This window comes from Colletes gigas, unplaced genomic scaffold, assembly GCF_013123115.1.
Source record: "Colletes gigas isolate AHSC1104 unplaced genomic scaffold, ASM1312311v1 Colletes_gigas_Sc00004, whole genome shotgun sequence".
NCBI classification, from domain to species: Eukaryota; Metazoa; Arthropoda; class Insecta; order Hymenoptera; family Colletidae; genus Colletes; species Colletes gigas.
In genome coordinates, this window is record NW_025106633.1 from 7,807,227 (window position 1) to 7,821,642 (window position 14,416).

The following is a 14,416-nucleotide window of genomic DNA, read 5'->3' on the forward strand; positions in this document are numbered from 1 at the left end:
GAGTGCTTGCGAGAAACTAGAGAAACGAGAGCGTAGCCCCCTGGTGACGAGTACGGAAGGTGATGTTCCCACATGACTATTAATCTCTAAAGTTTTCTTTTTAAACGTTCCATCAAAGAATTATTATTATTTCTATATTACAGAAGAGAGTGAAAAATAGTGAAAGCAACCCGTAGCATTTTAGCAAAATTTCAAAAACTATTCTCACGACTATGCAACAATTACGAACGATCGTAATTCGTCCTCATCGATCAAATTTCGCGATGATCCTCGTCAAACGTGGCTGTCTACTGACGCTTTTGAAGGATCTTCCGGTGGTCAGCGAGAAAATTCACGATTTCGTCTCGTTGCAAACACCGTTACGATCGAATCGATCGCGGTTTCTCGCGAGAGTCTATCGTGATGCAAGTGCGTGCCCAGGCGTTATCGGCAAGAGTGGCGTGCGTTACGGGCAATAAATTTCCCGGCTGATATTTTCATGCCATTTTTAACGATTTATAATTCCGCTCTAACACGTCCCGCCGCGAGATAAAGCATCACGCGACCGCTCGCGGTGTTCCTTTGCGGAGGTCTTTGCTATCGGCCGCGAAAGGGAAAATTATTCCGTGCGATTACGCTCGGCCGGATGGCCGGGAAATACTTCAATAATTCATGGGAGGGTGGTGGAAGGGGTAGGACTGTTGGCGATTTTTCATGGAATGTTTAACCCCCTTGACGCACGTGCCATCCGACGCGAGAGTTTCCGCCTTCCGCGGGGTTCGATTCGTTTCCGTGTTCCGGGTTCGAAGCTTCTGTTCTACTCGTGCTGTTATAGTCGCCGACTCGTGGAATTCGTATCGATTCGTCGGGCAGAAAACTGACGTTGATATCGTTCGAAACGATAAAATCACGTGTACGCGTCAGCGACTGAGTAAGTCACGTACGCGTGACAGCGGCCGCCAAAGCGTTGGCGTCGCCGATTCTTCAAAAAATCATCGCCCAGGCGACCAGTGTCTCCCATCCACCGAGTCACGGGAACCTTATCGTCCGTTTACATCTCGAAAACGAAGCATCCAACGTTGTTTAGATCCGGGACACCCTGTATGCACCGTTGGTACATGACACGTCGGTACGGTGGGCTCAGCGAGCGCGTATATACACTTTCCGTAAATAACTGTCCACATCGAGAGTATATACACAAGAGCCGGACGTGCACGACCAAAACTCTGGGATCTCGTTCGTTCTCGAGGCACAGCCAGCGACGGTGCACGTGCACTCGCGATTGCATCGATGCATCGGGAAGGAACGAGAAGGCGGAGGGGGGGGGGCAGAGGAGATAGAGAAACGAACAAGCAACAGGGACGACCGGATGAATGTGCAGCAGAAGGCACCGGTGGTTCCATGGTGGGAGTGGGTTGCCAGCAGAAAAGAGGAGGAGGGGGGGAAACAAGGGGGCAGGGGGGTGGAGGGAGGGCAGCGGAGTTACGAGGCTGTTTACAGGCGGCTGTTAAAGCGATCTAACTCATGGCCGGCCAATGCACCCGCCGGGATTGGCTGCAGCCACGCACTTGCGACCAGCGTTCGTGCCTCGCTCGGTACAGCTCGTATCAAAGTCGATCCGATCGCCTTTCCTCGGAGACGGTTGGAAACGACGAGCCAAAGCGCGTTCTCAACGGGACGATATCGTAATTTGTTCGACTATCGCGAACGTTTTGACCCAATTACACCGGTGTCACCGAGGGACCTATTAAAAAAGTTTCGTTCGAAAGTGTTGGGAATAATTGAAAATCGTACCAATAAGGTCGGACGCGATCTACGTTGATATGCACGCGTGACATCTATTGTCTTGAGACAAATGTACCTATGCATGTATGTATTGTTAGAAAATCGAAGTAAGCGAGCGGCTAAGACGAGCCACATGCGTTTTGTAAACGCACGACCCCTCTCAAGGAAAAGTTCCTTGAGAGCAGGGGTGTCATAAAGAAACAAACGGTCACACTGGCGAAGACATCCGCCTCAGGCTAGAAGCAAGACATTCTTGTAGCGACCATCGCCTTGAACGGGTCAATAAAGGATCGAATTTTATTTTGAAAACGCCCACATCATTTACCTGATTCTTACAGTATGTATGTATAGTATACAGTAGTGCCCACTTAAGTGTCCACACAGGGGACCAGCTGTGGTCACTTAAGTGGGCACATGGTCACTTCTCAGAATTCAACGGAGACAAGGAAAGGGGATAAGTGGGAGTGAGATACAATAGCTGGGCACCCGAAACCATATAAACAATGTGGCGATAAAGACCGGTGTCAAGTTACGCTCGTCACGCTCGAAGTTCGATGAGCCGCTTGGCTTCCAAGAATTGGTGGGGATTACTACTGCAAATATGGACCGTGCTGTGAGGACTGTTCTAGAAGAAAAATTGTGACCCATTATCGTCGAAGTGATAAAGTAATTTGTAATAATCTGTTAGTCATCTAAGATAAAATCCTAATATAAAATTAACGGAAAGAAAACGGTTGGATCGCGTCGACGGATGCCAGGGTCGGAAGCAAGACGTCGGGGTGGCCGGGTCAGAAATTCCCGTCGTTCCCTTCCTATCAATCTCATCGTTCTTTGACATCCTTTTCCCGCTGCAACATTTTTGCCCGGAGGCCGATGAGTCCCGGGAACGAGTCGACGGCGGGAGGGAGGAGGGGGGGGGGGCGGTCCCTCGAATCGATACCCGCGTGTGACACCAGCATTATGAAATTCCTGTCCCGGCTGTTCGGCGTACCAGAGCCTGATGAATAAATACTTGGCGCGGAATTCCCGCGTCGAAGTCGTCGGCGTGGTTCGCGAAGACGCTGCCTCAAAGGGGAGAACACGGAGACGCGTGTCGGTAACGTTTGAACGTTGATTATTAATTCGCCATGGGTTTTCGGGAGTTGGTTGGTTGGTCGGGGAACGGCGGCGAGGTGGAGGGGGGCGGGGGGGTGGACAGAGGGAAGACAGAAGGGAAGCCCTGTGTCTGATAGTGTCTGCTGGAATATTCGACAATGCTCGAGCGATGGCTCCGACGCCACGCGTCAACTATTCCGCGTCCCTGGGGTGAGCGTTTTGTTACCGTTCGCCCGGAGAAACACGCTTCCCGCCCGCTTCTATAGAATTTCATGCGTAGGCATTCGTGAGAGTCCCTTGGACAAACAGACGCGACGGAGTCGGGGATTCCAAAATTATTGACGACGGTCCCGCCAGGGAACGCTGGAAACGCTGGAAACGCTGGAAACGACGGGACAGAGTCCCCGTGACCCTGGGGGGATCCCTGGTTGGGTTTTTACTTACGTTGGATTTCACTTTAAACGGGGGTTCCCGGAGCCGTCAGTTTTCAAGAAGAACGTCAGATATCCGATCCCCGTCGATTTTAATGAAATTAATTTTAAACGCGATGCTCGCGCAATTTTTCGTAATTCGAGCTGTTGAACTCAACAGCGATCGGACCGTGGGAGCAATTAAAAGGCAATCGAGCGTGAAAGCGCGCTCGAGTTCTTGGAGCGTGAGCCCGCGCGGCAGAAAGGAGCGTGTAAAAATAAAATCTGAAAGCAGGAAAAACAGGGCTACGCGGGGGCTGTGCGGGGGGTAGTGAATTCTGGCGCGCAAGGGCGGATCCATCCCTCCTTTAATGATTCAAACGAACCGATTACGCGTACCCGCAGCAACAACGCGGACCCAGTTAGAAGAGGATTACCGGAGCCTTCAGTTTTCAGGCCGCGCGCGCATCTCCTCGCGATTTCGCGCGCGAAATTCAAACCGTTTTACGGTGCAGCTCAACGTTTTAACAAAATTCGTTCGTATTAAAAATTTGTGTGTTTGTGATTTCCTTGTAACTCCCACTACTGTCATCCAAATCGAATAAAATTTTGTACGATTATTCCGTATGTTCCGATGGAAAGTATAGGCTACTTAATTTCCAGAAACGTTAATTATAAAATAAGTTACGTGATTTTTAACAGGCGACGGAGACGGACTATTCGTATTGAAAGTCTGTGTGTTTGTGATTATCCTGTAACTCCCACTACTGTCGTCCAAATTGAATAAAATTTTGTACGATTATTCCCTACGTTCCGATGGAAAGTATAGGCTACTTAATTTCCAGAAAGGTTAATTATAAAACAAATTATTGAACGAGCGATAGCGTCTAAGAAAATGCCTAAATCGAAGCTGTAGCCATTCGGTTTGGGGAACGCGGTACGAGATAAAGAATGGTATATCTGGGCGTAAATAATTTGTTTACCGGAAAGCCTGCTCGCTGTCAAACCTGTCGCGGCGTCAAAGTTAGACAGCCATGGTTACTCCCGACTCTATCTACGTCATATTTGCGTAACATTTCATGCTTCGGCGACTTTTCATTCCGTCGACACTCGCGTAACGGGAGGGCAGGGTGAGACGAATGGGGTGGCTGTGAGAGAGGGGGGGGGGCGGCGTCGGAGGGGTTTGGAACTTTATTTCGAGGCTCACTTTGCCCGGATGAAACGGAATCCCGGATAATCGAGCCTCTCCGTTGCGCTCCGTTCAACTGTGTTTCCAGGTTTATGGCGGATACGCGAAGGTTGTAATTAATTTCGGTTGTTACAGGGTGATTTAGTGGCCGCCGGTGGCCAATGTTGCACCCGGGTCGAACGATGAAATTAATTGCAATTACTATAATTACGCCGCGTCGCCGGTGCGATCTCTTTGACGACCCGTTTTGCCGGTTTGTCGCGACAGAGCCAAACGCGGTAAACGCCATTTTGTATTTGAGGGTCTACTGGATTAGATGGTAAGAAAAAGATAGAAAGAGCGTCTCGTCTCGGGTACATATACAGACGGAAGGTCGATCGTGCTTGCGAGAAGAACGGTCCCTCTGGCGGCGAGTACGGGAAGCGACGGACCCAACAGCGCCATTGCGCTGTCTCTAGTAGAACTAATCAAACTCGAGAGAACAACCAAACCTCTCAAATTGTCTAATTGCATTTAATTTTATAGATTGTTCGAACAACCTAAAAAATATTTTTACCCAAACAATCGGATAGAGTGTTTAAAATCATTTTACGCGTAGGATATATTCGTAGGAGTTTTCATTTTCGAAACACGTTGCTCCAGTTCTATTGGAGGATGATTAGTGGTGGGTCAAGTATACACAAGCAGCTTCGATGTCTGATCAAACATTTACTTAACCGTTAGTTCATGGATGCACCCTGGATCCCATCCCTGGGGTACTGAATAAAACAGACCGTACCATAAATTGAAATCAACGTTTTTAGTATATTAATCGACTGCAAGCTTGCATTATTTTAACAAAATATGGAAACATGTTCCTTAGATTAAATCTGTGGATCTTATACGATTTAAACCACTGAATTTTTTTTATAATACTTGCAAGACTCGGCAAAATTAACTTCAACTTTTCAATATTCCCGCTTTTGCATAAAACGATCTCTCTCGCCAGCACGGAACTCAGAAAAGCGATTTTGCAGCGAAAATTCATACCGCCTCGACCTGTTTATACCGGACAGTGAATTTATACCGAGGAGGTAAACTAAAGTTTAGGCGAATTTTCCGGGGGCAAGTTCGCGAAAGGAAAACTTTTGATTAAATTTTTGTCGATAAATTTCAGGGAAAGCGAGGCCTTTCGCTAAGTGCGCGCGAACATTTAAAATCGTTTTCTTTTCTAATTAAATTTTCCCCAGCCCGAACGCGAGACGGATATTTCTCGTACGATTCTCCATCCGTGTATCGGGCAAAGATCGAAACGATTGATTAAATTCTTTATTTCGCGGTAACATTGTTGGCAACGATATTGCAAATTTCGAACGCGTCGCCGGGTTATTGATCCAGGCATAAAATATTCAATTTTCGAACCAGCGACGCGAGCATCCAATTTCCAGAGATGAACGTTGATCAAAACCTCGGACGAACCTTTTTCCCCTGGATCGATAATCCGATTCGATGGAGTTTTCGAGTTTTTAGTATTTTTCACTGATGATCTTTTGTTCATCGAACAATTTTTCCCGCCCTTTTCGTACGAGTTCATCACTGACGTTATTAACTCTTTGCTCTCGAAGTTTCTTTCATTCACATTACCAGCAACTCGAAGCAATTTCAGTGAAAAGATCTTATTTACATATAAGTATGTGATATGCGCATTAAAAGAAAAGTCATCGTTGCGTGTTATTATTTTTTGTTATGATATATAAAAAAACAAAAAATTATCATTTTTTTTTTATTATTATTTGTCTTTGTCCTTATGTTATGAACATTAATAATTGAAGAGGAATTTTTGTACGCTCTGTTCGTTGTTTGTTTCGTCACCGATAGGTTATGGTCTTCGCCGCAACGTTGGGTAACAGGTTCGTGAAGCAGTTGCGTGCAACTAGTGTGCTCGAGAAAATTAAAATTCCGAAGCGGCGTTTAAGCGTCGTGTAATTAATTGAATGAATCGAGGAGGCATTCTGTGATAATAATTTTCACACGAGGAGCACGTTAAGTGCTACAGTTTAGTTGTAAATTGTTTTCAATCGAGTTGCCTTCTATTTTTTAATTAACTTTACGTTTTTAATGTATCTTCAGTTTCAATTACAACGTGGTTTTTATAAACTATCGCTGAAAAATTGTTCACGGTATTCACAAATTTTTTACCTTGGAGAAAAGTGCAATGTATATTTCTAGAAAAGCAAATTTATCAACTACGAAATAGATTTATATTTTCAAATAATTACAAGACCCACAACTATTTTTTTGTACAAAGATTCTACTGTTACAAAAAAAATAATAATATTCCCAGCTCCATCCAAAGTAACGTCCATCCGGCGAAGGCAGAAGAAGGAAAATAGGGGCAAAATGGCGGCGATTGTCCAAGACAGCCGCGAAGCAAACGTACGCGAAATGAGTTTTTTTTTTTCTCCCGAAGCCCCTTAAAGCCAGACCCCTGTCCCTAAATGCCCGTGCATAACGCTTCCCGCGGGCAGAATGCATCTATCTAGGGGCAGAAACCGTCCACTCTGCGGCCCGCGAGACATAATACCGTTTGATGACGTCATTAAGCCAGAGCCGGCTTATTGTTTCTCGTAAAACGGTACGTGCAAACGCGCGGTACACGGGCCTGTGTGTTCCCGCAGACGTCGACGTCTTGGTGGGCTCTTTCGACATAACCCGACACCCCAGCTCCTCCCCGCGGTCTCTCATGCAACCCCCGAGTTCCCCTCCTCCCTCCTCCGCGCCTCCTTGGTCGTCGACGTCGTCTGCGACAAGCCTCGCCGCCGTCGTCTCCATTTTCCGCGACGGAACAATAAACCTGGGCATAAACTTATAATTAAATGCCTGTAACGGCGCGTGTTTGGCACATGTGACGCACGTCCGCCAGGAAACTTATTACGGGCGCTGAAAATAAATTTCGTCGTCTTCGCGGACGCTGGACGACGGGGCCATTTATTTGCCTCTGTTTTCTTTTTAATTAATTCCGTCACGCCGAAAAATTCCTCTCGCGCCTTGGGGTCCTCGTCATGTTCAGTAGATTGGAAACGGTTTTCTTGGGAGGGATGTTGTTACGAAATAAAGTGGACAATAAATAAACGAGCATAGATGTGCTTTATTACAAATTACGAATGGGTCATTTTGAATGGTTTGGGGAGTTCTAGTGTTAATCAGCATCTCGACAGCAGTGATGCCAGATTGAGCACCGGGTGCACTACTCACACGCGTACGTTTTAACACCCCCCGATCATATTTAAATTATTGAAAAAAAAATAAATTCTTTTTTTATTATTCCTATGTATCAGCGTACATATGTATATCATTTCAGATATCACTTCTGATACATCTGGTAACGTATAACCATTACTGCTAGCTACTGCCAGCCTTTCGCAGCCTCTGCTGGCTTCTGCTGGCCACTGCTGACCACACCTGATACTTCCGACAACGTATAACGATTACTACTGGTTACTGCCAGCCTCCCCCAGCCTCTGTTGGCCTCTCCTGACCACCACTTATATTTCTGATAACGTATAACCATTACGACTGGCTACTGCTCGCCTCTCCCAGCCTCTCCCGGCCTCTGCTGGCCTCTACTGGCCTCTACTGGCCTCTACTGGCCTCTACTGGCCCCTGCTGACCACTGCTGGCCGCTGCTTGCCCCTGCTCGTCTCTGCATGCCTCTCCATCCCCCTGCCGACCACTGCTGACCTTTGTTATCAACTTCTGACATGATGTATAAGTATTCAAGCCTTGTATAATGTAAATTTATGGCAATAAATGATATAATTTAACAGAATTCTATGTGTTCTCATCATTTTTACCTTTCTTTTCCTCTCCAAATCATTGCCTTAGTTTTAAGAGACCGTTTTTCCGGTTAAAATTGGACTCCCAAAGTGTCCAGCTCTCGTACTTGCTGCCAAAATAAAAAATTAAAAGTCCTGAAACAACTGGAAAGTCCTGAAACAATTGGGAAGTCCTGAAACAACTGGAAAGTCCTGAAACAATTGGAAAGTCCTGAAACAACTAGGAAGCCCTGAAACTCCTTGGAATTTTGGAACCAGCTGGAAAGTCCTGAAACAGCTGGAAAGTCCTGAAACAACGAAAAAGTTCTGAACCCCCTTGGAATTTTGGAAACAATTGGAAAGTCCTGAAACAGCTGGAAAGTCCTGAAACAGCTGGAAAGTCCTGAAACAGCTGGAAAATCCTGAAACAACTGGGAAGTCCTGGAATTTCTTGGAAACGCCGAAAATTCTTCGAAACTCCGAATTTTAAGCAAAGTTCTGAGTTTCAGGACTTCCTAGTGGGTTCAGGGACACCAAGGAGTTTCAGGGAGTCTTATAACTAAGGTAATGATTTGGAGAGGAAAAGAAAGGTAAAAAGTGATGAGAACACATAGAATTCTTTGTAATTATATCATTTATTGCCATAGATTTACATTATACAATGTTTTAATACATATATAGCATGTCAGAAGTTGTTAACAAGGGTCAGCAGTGGTCAGCAGTGGCCAGCAGGGGTCAGCAGGGGTCAGCAGGGGTCAGCAGGGGTCAGCAGGGGTCAGCAGGGGTCAGCAGGGGTCAACAGGGGACAGCAGAGGCTTGCAAAGGCAAGCAGAGACCAGTAGGGGCAACCAGTAACATGTAGTAATCGTCACACGTTGTCGGAAGCATCGGTGGTGGTCAGCAGTGGTCAGCAGTGGTCAGCAGAGGCCAGCAGGGGCAAGCAGTGGCAAGTTGTAATCGTTATACGTCGTCAGAAATATAAGCGGAGGTCAGAAGAGGCCAACAGAGGCTGAGAGAGGCTGAGAGAGGCTGGCAGTAATCAGTAGTAATCGTTATACGTTGTCGGTAGCATCAGGTGTGGTCAGCAGTGGTCAGCAGGGGCCAGCAGAGGCAGGCAGAAGCCCGCACATGTTGGCAGAGGTTAGCAGAGGCCGGCAGTAATGGTTATACGTTGCCAGATGTATCAGAAGTGATATCTGAAATGATATACATATGTACGCCCATATATAGCAATAATAAAAAAGAATTTATTTTTTTTTCAATAATTTAAATATGATCAGGGGGTCTTAAAAAAGTGGAATTAAATTTTTTCGTCCACCCGTTGTATAGGCTCGCCTGTCCAGGGTCAGCTCGATGTAAACAGAAGACGATCGACGGACCGTTACAGCCACGCGAGCTTATCGCACACGTACAGGCGGAGCGAGTGCGGTAGCGCTGGAAAATAAATTTAAGCTGGATGCGGAGGAGCGAGCGATTTTTTTCCGTTGCGAGGTCACAGCGTTTCTGTGTCCATCCTTGTCTCGCGAATGGAAACAACCGAGACGGACATAGAAACCGTTGATCTTATCTCGTCTTCCAACGGCAGAGTCACTAAACTGCAGAATAACCGTTATTTTTCGTAGAAAGATTCTTCTAAATATCGTAAGAGTTATAATACACGATGAATGCTCGTAAATATATTTACGTTGTTTACGAAGTTTATTTTTATCGGGAATAATGAAAATAGATTTTTGTCGGGGTGGAGCATTGCGTTTTGATAGCGATGTAAATTGGCTCGAATGCGAGCCTGATTAAAAACACTTTTTCTTTTTTCCCCGTTAAACGACTGGTCACGAAGGTGTTAATTATTGCTCGCGTTTATCGCGCACGCAAAAAGCATTGTGTTTCTGATGTTCGCTTGGATTGCTTGACACGCGTCCAGATGGGGGTTTTTCCCCTGTTTGCGCAGCACGCGCCCGACAATGGGAATCCGCGTGGCTCGTAAGTATAAAAATGGCGAATTTATTTCGCCTCGTCACGCGGTTCGATAACGGCTGGAAATTTATTCTTGCGTACCGCGAGCGAACGGAGTTGTTCTATAAATAATTTTTGGGTGAAATGAAATCCTTTGCTTGGTATTAAAATATTCTCATCGAAATAAAATAGTTTCTAACGAACAGAATTTTTGAAAATAATCAGCGAGCATCGATGAACCCAATCTGCATAATTCTGTGAATTTTTTAGTACGAAACGGGGGGAAAAGAATTGTCAAAAACTGGCCAGTTTTGGGAACTTTCGAGCAAATAATCCCTTAAATTAATATGGAAGCGGCCGGTGAAATTGTTTCAAAGGTATAAATGGCACCGTTGAAACTGTTATGAGACCTGCTGATTTTGTTTGTGGACTTCATTCAAATAATATAGCGTGAGAGCAGTGTGGTCAGTCGAGCGGGGGGTGGTGGGTCGGTTACCAGAAACGGGCCGCACAACGGCTATTATAACAGCTCATTACGATGTCAATTATTACGCCGTGCGGAGAATTCGTTTCCTTTTTCGGGATAAAAGTCAGACACGGACATTTTAACGAAGCCAACTCGATGATACATATTATAATTGTTAACATTTATTCGAGCAAACTGTAAAACTGTTTTTATTTAAAAATAAGACGAAAATCAAGAATACCAATTTGTTGATCGAGGCTTCGGTAAAAAGTTATTAACAATTAAATTCAACAATTTCAAATCGTTTTGGAAAAATTATTTTCGGTTGCGGGGGTCAATTACAATCATTTTTGGTCATTAGACATACCCTCGAAATCCTACCCACTTTCTAGAAAAAAATTCGAGGTGTGAAATTTTTCGACCGAAAAAAAAAATTTCAAATCGTTCTGGAAAAATTATTTTCGGTATATACAGAGTACATAAAAAGAGAGGGTGGGGGATTCTAAATAAAAAATATAGAATATTTTCTTTCATAAAATTTTAATGGTCTGACCATTATTGATTATTTCTACTTACACTCGCGTGAATATTCCAAGTCCGGATCAAGAATTTTTGCGGTCGACTCCGTCCGTATTTTGACGATAAGAAAAATCTCAGAGCATAGTAAATATACTCAGCGATGTAGCATTAAAATCTCAGATCATTCGCACTTATAGTTCTCGTAGAAGAAATTCGCAAAGAATTTCCTCTCCTCCTTAGCGCTTATCGACAAGTTATCGATACTCGTTCGATAATCGTTAACAACGTCTATCGAATTGCCCGGTGGAAACGACCCGAAAGGGGGAATTCTTCGCGGAGACCCGCGTCCCATTTCTCCGTTTCAACGGTCGCCGCAGGGTGTTCCGGGAGGGAAATAATTCCCGCGCGTTTCCTGCTTTCGTATTCCGAATGTATGTTTATCGCGCGATTCGTTCGGCTAATGGCCCGTGATCGCAGCGATAATCGGGATCTTATCGCTGTTTCCGGCCGGTTTCGCGACGAGATCAACGTTTCCAAGGACGAAGGGAGGACCATAGACGAGTAAAATTCTTATCCAAATGGGATAAAAAAAAAAAAGAAAAAGAAAAAGAAAATTTGGAACAACGCACGTCTCTGTTACTCGTTGAACCGTGGGATTGGAGACGAAATTTTATTCGAACGATAACCTCTATTACGGGCTGCTCTCGAGATATATAGCATTTTTATAATTCAGAAATTTTACTACGCGCATGCGTAACAATTTTCCAGGCTGTTATTGACGGAGGATAAATTTTTATTCCCTCGGATATATAATTTTTATCGAACGAAGACCTCGATAAACGTTGTTTATCCGGTCGAGAAATCTTGCCCGTTTCTGATTTTGTCCCTCGATTCGCGGGAGTTCCCAGGTTCCAGCGGGCGAGATTCCGGGCTCCATTCATCGTCGTGGCCTACGTGACACGAAAAACGGATGCCAGGGAGGCTTTCGGGTAATTCGAAGCCCCTCCCCCTTCACCCACGCGCGACGAATTACGAGCGCGGTAAAGTTTCGAGTCGATCAGTGCACGGCGTTTCTCGAGCGCGATCTCTGGTTATCGCGAATACTTTAAACTCCATTCTGAACGGAATAATTCTTGAATAAATATATATGACACTTGGTAAATCTTGGGAAAGTAAATAATATTTAAATATTTCGTCAAAAAATTAGACCTGGTCGATCGTCTTGTTTTTGAATATTTAAGAAATTATAGATTAGGTGAAAGAGAATGGCGTTGTGAAATTAATCGTGTAAATTTGTTTGTGCTTGTTGCAGGAGAGCGCACCTCAGAAATTGCCTTGAAAAGCTGAAGGTATTGGTTCCGTTGGGCCCAGAAACCTCGAGACACACCACCTTGGGGCTCCTGACCAAGGCGAAGCGTTTTATCAAGGTAGGCACATATTTACAAAACGCAAATACGAAATAACGAATCGCAAACATTGTTTAAACGAATCCTCCAAATTAAAAATATAAATAGCAACTACGTATATAGACAGACACAACGGATAAACAAAAATAAAAATAGGAGTTTGTCTCCTGGTCAAAGAAACTTTTTAACGTCGTCGTTCGCGACGTTTAGGTTAGACGAGCTTGCGCGCGCCACAGCTAATAACAAATATGGCGTCGACGACGATCGAATTCGACTTTTACTGTCTTGTGACCCATATATGGGTCACAGAATTTACCACTATGATGCTAGAAAAATTAGTTTTCAAGTTAAGACGTCGAGGGAAATAAATTTGAATAGAATTTGTGAATCTCAACAAGGTTACAAAAATAAGTACCGAAACAAATTTTCGATAATAAATAAAAATAAAACTGTTACTTTTGCAAAATATACTATTTTGATCCGCCGGGTGAACGTGTTAACGGAGGGTAGATTCGTGGCCGCGCGATAATTAGCAAGAAAGATGGCGGAAAAGATGGCCGAGTGTGAAAAGAATCGCGGTCGAGCACAGCCGTCGGTGAAACGTCGGCGCGCTTTGGAAGACGGAAAAGAAAGAAGGTCCAGGGGCGGACAAATAAAGTATTACCCCGGCGCGACCGCCTGCTACAACGCCGACGTCTCCGCCAGCGCGAAATACGAATGATCTCGTCCCCCCTCCCATCTCTGGTCAGTCCACCCTCCGCGCGAAAGTGGAAGCTTCTCTCTCTCTCCCCCCCCCCCCCCTTCGATTCTCCGCCTTTAATTTTTCCTTCGGCTTCTTTCCAGCCTCGACACGCTTCATTTCCTCCTCCGGGGGCCACCCTTCTTTGTTTCTCGGACCGAAATCTTCGCTTCGTCTCCGCCCCCGTCCCCTTTTCCCGGTCCAACCTTCTCCCCCCTTCGCCCCCCCTCGGTTGGCCAACGGCTGGCTGACGATAAATCGCCGTGCGCCCCGTTAATGAGCGGTCCGCTTTCAGACGACTCTAATTAGTCGAACTCGTCGTCGTCGGTCGGCTCGAACTTTCGAGGAGTCTCAATAGGGCGGATTTTAATGTCAGGGTGGACTCTCTCCCCCTCCCCCCTCCCCTGGTGATACGTCGACCCTGAGTGTACTCGTGTTATTCGGTGGTCACCCGGAGCCTACGGTTGCTCGTCGATTCGCGACGTCGAATATGCCGGGGGAGGTCAACGGTGACCGACGATTCCCGGGGACTTAGGACGCATCATTAACGCTTTCACTCTAGTTCGCCCGGAGACCGAAATCGCTCACGGTACACAGGAACGAAACAGTCGCCATTATGCTGGCGCGCCATTGTCCCCAAGGATGCCCATAAATCACTGCCAAATTGCTGCTGATGTTTCGAATGCACCAACCAACCACCGGAGTATTTTCATTGGGGCCGATATATAGGACGCGTGTCGCGACGATTGTTAGGTTTGTCCCGGAAATTATTGGCTCGAGTCGCAAAGTGCCATCTCTCTTCTGTGCTGGGGGAAATTGGGGCTCAAAATTCCTCGTTATTATGCGTATATTATTATTATAGTGATAGGTAACCCCCACACCATCTATAATAATAGATGTTCCTTGTAAAACTAACACAACATATAATACCAATTATCATATTTTTGTTGTTGTGTGAAGTCGTCTTTTGGGTATACTATAATATAGTTACGGATTGGAACAAGCCTAGCAGGCCCTGTCTCAGAAACAGAGACACTTGGAAGGTTTTTTTTTTCTGTTTGGTTGCAGTACCTGGGGCTGG

At 45.5% G+C, this 14,416-nt stretch overlaps 1 protein-coding gene across 3 annotated transcripts in view; it reads left to right on the top strand.

Moving 5' to 3' along the window:
- Window positions 1-14,416, top strand: part of LOC122405272 (max dimerization protein 1-like) — a 185,590-nt gene that overhangs the window by 92,116 nt on the left and 79,058 nt on the right. For all 3 annotated transcript variants that reach the window (XM_043409875.1, XM_043409876.1, XM_043409877.1), the window contains exon 5: window positions 12,503-12,617. In XM_043409875.1, coding sequence (XP_043265810.1) covers window positions 12,503-12,617 — 115 coding nt within the window. The remainder of the gene's footprint in view (window positions 1-12,502; window positions 12,618-14,416) is intronic.